General features: G+C 39.0%; 1 protein-coding gene across 1 annotated transcript; it reads left to right on the forward strand.

The window, feature by feature from the left end:
• Positions 1 to 6,299: 6,299 nt before the first annotated feature.
• LOC147614766 (protein BPS1, chloroplastic-like) lies at positions 6,300 to 7,591 on the forward strand. Its single transcript, XM_086780101.1, has one exon. The coding sequence runs from the start codon at positions 6,304 to 6,306 to the stop codon at positions 7,534 to 7,536; it is 1,233 nt and encodes a 410-aa protein (XP_086636227.1). The 5' UTR covers positions 6,300 to 6,303; the 3' UTR covers positions 7,537 to 7,591.
• Positions 7,592 to 7,842: the final 251 nt, after the last annotated feature.

Consider the following 7,842-nt stretch of genomic DNA (forward strand, 5'->3'; position numbering starts at 1 on the left):
GAGTGTATAAGCATCAAATTAATTTGAAGGAAGATGCAATGCCAGTAATTCAGCAGCGCTGCAGAGGATGAATCCGAATTATGCAAAGTAGGTGAAGGAGGAGTTAGATAAGCTTTTGCAAGCGGGTTTCATTAATCAGAATACTAAGAGTGTGTGTGTGTGTGTGTGTGTGTGTGTGTGTGTGTGTGTGAAAAAACTAATAAACTTCACTACTTTGAGAATCTATGATGGTTTTTTTCCTTGAATTAATCCTTATGTAAATTTAATCTTTTTGCATGCATGAATTTTGGCAATAAAATTTGATGGCAAGGGAGTTGATAAATTTGGGAAATAAGAGCTTTAAGTCTCATAAGGCATCTTCAAAAAAAAATAGAGGTCTTAAAGTTATTAGCAATTGACCGGTGTGGGCAAGAGTCTGTTTATATAACCAACCTAACACAATAACATGTTGAAGGAAGCATGTTAACTCTAAAACATTTCATAGTAACATAGTGAAGGTGTATTAAACCTAAATTCAATAGCATATTGATCTCTTTATAGTCTTCCTTTGCTATTCTAAAACCTTTAGCTATATAGGTTTTGGTGCATTGTCTATTATATATAGCATTGTATATTATATATAGTACTATATATATATACATGTGAAAATGCAATAAATGAATGAAAACTCCTCCTAGATGTAAAAGTTACTCATCAACATAATTACTTAGTGCATGGTTTCTTGTGTTTAGCCTATAGTGGTTCCATCACTTAACAACAATGATAATTTGCTAACTCAAGTAATCAAACAATGACTTTTCAACACAAAGGTTCACATTGGTGCTATAGAAAAAATTGAATATAACATCATTAAATGGTACCTTGATTGATAAAGCCTGATACAGGCATTGATATCATGACAAAATACTTCCAAGGCAATGCAATGTAGTTAGAGGTGTCCTACATGTGAGTTGTTGATGAAAGAGATTGACAAGATCTATATACTTATCATAGTTTTATGATATCTAAATTTGGTAATGAGGGTAAATTATTACTCTTCTTGTTGCAATTATTAGCATGGTTTCACATGCTTTTGGTTACCAAGACACCATAAATGTAAGGCTAGCTCATTATCACGTATGTTTGTGAGTTTCAATATTTAAGGTCTTAAATGAAATCATCATAAACTTGCATAAATAAAATTACATAAACACCTCTACCTTTTTGACACTTTAAGAGAATCTTGATTAGGAGTGTACCGTCTCAAAAGAAAATAGTAAAAAGTAGATTAAACATGATAAAAACACTTACAATCATTAAGTTGAAAGCACCTTGATTCTAACAAACTTTTGCATATGAACAAGTAATTATTGCAGTACATGCTTGTGAAATTAAGTGTTACAACCTTACCTCATCAACCTACTCAAATGAGGGGTAGAACTAGGTCTTTCAAAAGGATATCCACAATGGTATGCTGGTATTGTCCACGCCGATTCTAAGGGAAACTATTGTTGTACATTATATTTTTTATCATATAACTTTGTTAATGTAAAAACAAGATAAGCATAGCATCCATTGGGGTGTACACTTGAGAGAGGTATTACGCTACTTACTAGCCACTTTGGCAATATAGAAATAAGATAAGAATCACATCTATTGAGGTGGTATGCTTGTTTTCTGTAGCTACACCCCAATGGATAGCATCCATTGCGGGGGTGTACACTAGAGAGATTACACTTGAGAGCTATTACGCTACTTACTAGCCACATTGGGGTGTACACTACAGAGGTTACACTTAGGTATCACGCTACTTACTAGCCACTTTGGCAATGGAGAAATAAGATAAGGACCACATCTATTGAGGTGGTGTTAAATGCTTGTTTTCTGTAACTAGAATCATGATTTTGAGCTTGTGACACACTAAGGTCCCATTTGCGATACCACTTTAAAAAAATCTTTCTTTTGCTACACTTTGTGTCATTGTTACTTAGTACTTTTGTTTACAAACTCAATTTTGGTTTAAAAATATGGGTGGTATGCTTATGATGATTCTCTTTTATAGATGGTGAAGGAAAGAGACATCAAACTGATTTCTACACAATTAAGAATGTACTTAATCTATTTAAACCAAATATATACATATCTTCTCTATACTTGTTTTGGGGGGGGAGAGGGGTCATTTATACAAAAAACTTATATAGCATGTGCTTTATGGGGTATTTACAAAATTCTTTTTTCTTCTAGAAATTTTGCATAGCATGTGCTTCATGGGGTATTTAAAATACCCTTTTCCTTCTAGAAATTTGAGAACTTTAAAGGCACTCCTTTTGTAATAAATTTGGGAATTTTAAAGGCACTCCTTTTGTAATAAATTTGGGAATTTTAAAGACACTCCTTTTGTAAAATTGGGGCTAATTTTTTAATATGCCACTTTTCCTTTTTATGAATCAAAAGGACATTTGGTATTTATATTTTCTAACTCCATGAAAAAAGGGAAAAAAACTCTTCTATAAGCTTTTGTGCTTATATATAAAATTTTAAATAGCATCAAAGACCTTATATAGCATGTGCCTTCATGGCGTGCTTAAAAAATCTCTTATGGTTTTTGAAACTTTAGACACCCATTTTGTAAAATTGAGGCTAGTAAAAATACTTGACATGTACCCTTTTCCTCTTTTGTTTTGAAATAAAAAGCCCATTAGGTATGCATATATTTATACTTCCGTGAAACTTCTATCAAGTTCTCATGCTGTCTTACTATGACTTTAAGTGTGCCAAGCCCTTTGTTTTGAAATAAAAAACCCATTAGATATGTATATATCTATAATTTCATAAAAGAAGAAATTATTCTATTAAGGTCCCATGCTATCTTATATGACTTTAACCCCAAAACTCTCCTCTCCCTCCTTTGAATTCATCTTTATATGATGGTGTTAAAACTCTCTCTCTCTCAACCTTCTCCTAGAATTTATCTTTTTATTCTATAACTCCTATCATTGGTGGATGCATCCCTCTATGAAGATTGGGGGGTGGTCCCAACCATGGGAACCTTGGAGGAGATGTGCCCGTATCTCCAACTACTTCAGAGTGTGGCGCCTACCATGTCGGAACTACCATTTTACCATTGTACCACCATTGTCCCAAGCTCTAGCTTGCATGGTTTCCAACCATTCTAGCTCAGCGCCTCTAATCAAGAATAGTGGTAGCTCAACACTCCCCTTCTCCTTGGAGTTTTTCTTTTTTGTTGTGACCCCTTGTTGGGTGCATCCCCATTGTCAAGGTTGGGGGGTTACTTCATCCATGGGAACCTTGGAGGAGATGCACCCCTACCTCCAACCTACTCCCATGTGGTGCCATCGTGTTTCCATTATCGCATTTTGCAAGGTTTCTAGTTGTTCTAGCCCAACACCTATAATCGAGAACAATGCATTGTTGGCTCACATTTGTGTCTGTTGAAGACTCCAAGTTGCACCCCAAGATGCCATAGAAATGCCTTGCCCAATAGCATACTTGAACAACATAGGCCCACACTAGAGACATGGTTAGAATCCAAAAATCTTATCCATTTTTTTCTTTGCATGCTAGAGCTGCTACAAAAACTCACCTTTGTGGGTGCCTAAGAAACACCATGGAAACCACTCATCACTATCGTTCCAATGATGAGTGGACATAATATCTCATGAAGAAGTAAGTTTTCTTGCTAAAGGGGCAAGTCCTCACACTTGAAGAATGCCTTGCAACCTTGGAAAGCAAACCCAGGCATGTGCAACAAGAAAAGGAAATCATCACATAAGTGAAGGTAGAAGATGAGGGATGAATAAAGGAAGTGGTGAAAGAAACAATTAGTAGCACAAGAGCAGTGCTCACACATAAAAATTAAAAAAAGTGAATAAAGGGAGTCAATGGCTCTCAAACTCTAATGTGCTAAATAAGTAGGAGGGATTGTGTCTTGCAATTCCAAAATTTCAATGGAAAGGGTTAGCAATAATAAACTACTTGAGACATGCATGTGTCCTTAAGCAATCATGGAAACTAAGGGTACAAAGGTGACCCTAGTGGGACCCCAACACAACTAAAGCAAAAAAGTACCGAACTTGCTAAAGAGCAAGACGTGCATAAAGAAGGTAAATGGGTCATTTTTTGGGGATGGAAAAGTGCCTATCCAAAATTTTCGCAACCCAAAGCCAACTGATCAACAAGTGACACATGTCATCACATAGACTAAACAACATTATTTGAGACCTCCAATTTAGCATTTTTGTCAATGTTGCATTTGTTGGTATCATAGTAAATGAACATTGATACTTATCATTTTTTGTTAATTGGATATGATGTTTCTTTTTTGTTCCACTTTTTTGGACCACATATTTGGCATAAGAACTTTATGGTCTTTCTTTATGTATCAAAACTCCTAGGTCATTCTAGCCTTCCATAGACATCAAAAGAGCTCTCTTTCTCTCACACACACACACACACGCACGCACACACGCACGCACACACACACACACACACACACACACACAACTTGAGGACACTATTCAGATTGAAATATTGTAAGTTGTTAATTTCTTGCCAAAGCTTGATGTATATCATACGATCGATTCCCTTATGTTGTTTCTCTTTGATATTAATAAGATACTTATTATTTTGTGAAATAATTCCAATGGTTTGCACATAATAATTCCAATGGTTTGCGCTTACAATGCTACTCCTCAATAATGCCAGTCTTAAAACACACACACACATACACACACAAAACCTGAGGGCATTATTCGAATTGAAATATTGTAAGTTGTTAATGTCTTGCCAAAGTTTGATGTATATGATCGATTCCCATATGTTGTTTCGTTTTATATTAATAAGATAACTTTTATCATGTGAAATATTTCCAATGGTTTACACATAATAAATAATTACTTATATGCTACTCCTCAATAATGTTAGTCTAAACATACACACACACGCACGCGTGCACACGCATGCACGGACCCACACCCACACCCACACTCTCTAGAGTTGCTCAATAAGGCTTTGAAAAGCCAATTACATCCTTTACATACACACACGCACGCGTGCACACGCATGCACGGACCCACACCCACACCCACACTCTCTAGAGTTGCTCAATAAGGCTTTGAAAAGCCAATTACATCCTTTACATACAACATTGCTATATGATGGACCTAATGGATTGAGTAAAAAAAGAAACACATTTTCTAAACATTGGGTGTGGTCATTACACACTAATGCATTTCTTACATAGAGCTCGATTGTAGACATTGCTCCAAAATGTTTACTTTGTGAAAGAGGCACTACCACCTCCATTTTCACCAAAAAATTTAACCATTGAATTTTCTTTAGCATTGTCTTTTTAAATCACTAACATTTTTTTTATAGGTGTATGATTCTCTTACATGCTTCCCTTGTATGATGTAAGACAACACACCGACCCCCTCCTTCCCTTGACTTATATGTGTGTTGAAATTTAGAAGGATGAGGAGCTAGGGTATGGTTTTTGCTCTCTTTCAAATACGTCTTCTTTGAATGTATAGACCCCTTCTAATGACCGTTTGCAAACATCCATTTTGCCTTTTGTGTGTTAGAGGTAGGTGAATAGGGAAAACAGGGAACAAGAGCACTGGCAAGGAGAAAAGGTATCCTTGGAGCACCCATGCATGCATCGAGCCCAGATATGGCCTCCAAAGCTATGAGGCTAATTTTTGGGGTGGTTGGTTGTGTTTTTATCTAGCCCCAAACCCACTTATGTTTGAGGCCATTAGTTTCACGTGCAGATTTCTCGAATGTTAAGGCCCTTACTCAACATAATGATTTCTTGAAGTGCCCACCACCACAAACTTTTTTTTTTTTTTTTGTGAGGAGGAGCACACACTTTTTCTTTCACCCCTTTGTGCATCGAGGGGGAGGGGAGCCCGCAAAGGGGGGGGGGGGGAAGGTACGCCGCCTTATCCACCCGGCTAATCTCCCCATCGTAGTGCTAAGTTGAAATCATTTTGAGCTATCATCGGGCGGTAGCTCAATTGTTGTTAAGGTGTTTGGTTGATATGCCCGCCGCCGCAGGTACCCTGCTGGCTATCCTGAATGACGCTACCTTGTAATGTTGCCCGCCGCGGTCGGCGGGTGTGTGGGGTGTGGTGTTTGTAAAAGGGCATGCGGGGCCCTGAGGTAGGAATCAGTTGCGCGATTTTTTTTAAAAAAGAAATTGTTTTGAGCAAAAAAAAAAAAGAGGCCGCCCACTGAGTGGCCGAAGTTTGGGATGGCCGGCCTTTGTGGTGTGAAATGTGAGACGTTGTTCTTACCCGTCAGATGTTGGGTCTCTCTCTCTGTGTGTGTGGTGTGTATTTTTGCCCTGATTTAGTAGCTTTCGTTTCCCTGATTTTGGCCTTGCAGACTTCTGTTGTTGCTGCAGGTGACTTCCCAGCGATGAGTACATTCAAGGCTTCATCAGATCCTCACCCCAACAGCACCCTTTTCTCAAGCTTCCTTAGACGGCTTCCCCACAAGTCTGCAGGCTGCCTCAACCACTCTCCTAAGTTCTTCAAGCAGATCAGAGACTTTGAAGTAGCACTGTCCCAAGAGCTTGAAGCTTTGAAGCCCAAAGGAGACGAGAAGATCCTGTGCTTATCATGGCTAGCATCCGCTGTTGCCTTAGCCCTCGACATGCACAAAGAAGCTGTAAGTCTCATCCCTCCCTTGGAGTTACCTCTTCTTGTCTGTGATGAGAAATGGATGAATGACTACATGGATCAAACTGCCAGAATGCTTGATGTCTGTAATGCCCTCGCTGGGGCCATTTCTGACATCGAGCAAGGCCAGCTGCTCATCAGACATGCTTGCCACACCCTCCTTGATTTGGAGAAGGTCACCTCACATCAAGAAACATGCTGCTCCGATGGGAAAAATGTAAGCTTACATGAAGAACGGCTCTCCCAGTCCCAGAAATCACTGCGGGAATGGCTAGATTCACATATCTCAGAGAACCCCAGCACCAAATGTAGTTCCATTTTGCAGGACATGATCAAAGGACTTGTGCCACCAAGAGAGAAGGCTGTTGCCAAAGGCAAGGGCTTTCTGTATGCTCTCTATGGAGCCAATGCCACTGCGGTGTTCGTGTTTTATGTGCTTATACTTGCTGTTTCACATGAGGATGAGCTTTTGTCCTTCTGCATGCGGCTCCCAGGCTTGACCCTATGGTCAGCATCCATTTCACATCTGCTGCAACTGGCAAAGGAAGAGGCCAGACAACATCTCTCCACAGGTTCCAAACTCTACCTTGAAGATTTCCGTGCCTTGGAGGGCCGAGTTAAAGACTTGCTCAGCTTGGTGGAGCTCTCACTTGATGCAAAGACATGGCCCTTGCCTGAAGAGGAAGCAAAGAAGCTGACTGGAGCCGTCAGTGTTTTGAATTGGCTTATGGACGACCTTGCTAAAAGGCTAGAGTTGTTAGGGACAAAAGTAAATGAGATATTTAAGGCAATCGTAGCAAGCAGATCTGCCCTATTAGAGAAGTTGGGAGACTGGGGGACTGATGATGCATAACCATGTAAATACTCAGTTCCACTTAATGATATGTAATAGAGTTTTTTCTATGCTTCATGGACTTTTACACAGTTTTGTGCATTCATGATTTGCAAATTTTGGTCATGCAATTCGTGTTAAGGCATGTCATAGACATTTGGTTGAGGGGGGGTATTTTGTTTTATGTGGACCTGGTCAACGTCTAAAAATCCCAAAGTCCCCTTACGGTTTGAGACCTTAGAGTTGTGTTTTTAGACCTTAGTGTTGCGTCCCACCAAGGCTTAACACACTGAAGAAATTTTGCAGGGTTTTTGATTCATTTGGTGG

Source organism: Cibotium barometz, chromosome 41, assembly GCF_041138505.1.
Source record: "Cibotium barometz isolate CiBa-2024 chromosome 41, ASM4113850v1, whole genome shotgun sequence".
Lineage (NCBI taxonomy): Eukaryota > Viridiplantae > Streptophyta > Polypodiopsida > Cyatheales > Cibotiaceae > Cibotium > Cibotium barometz.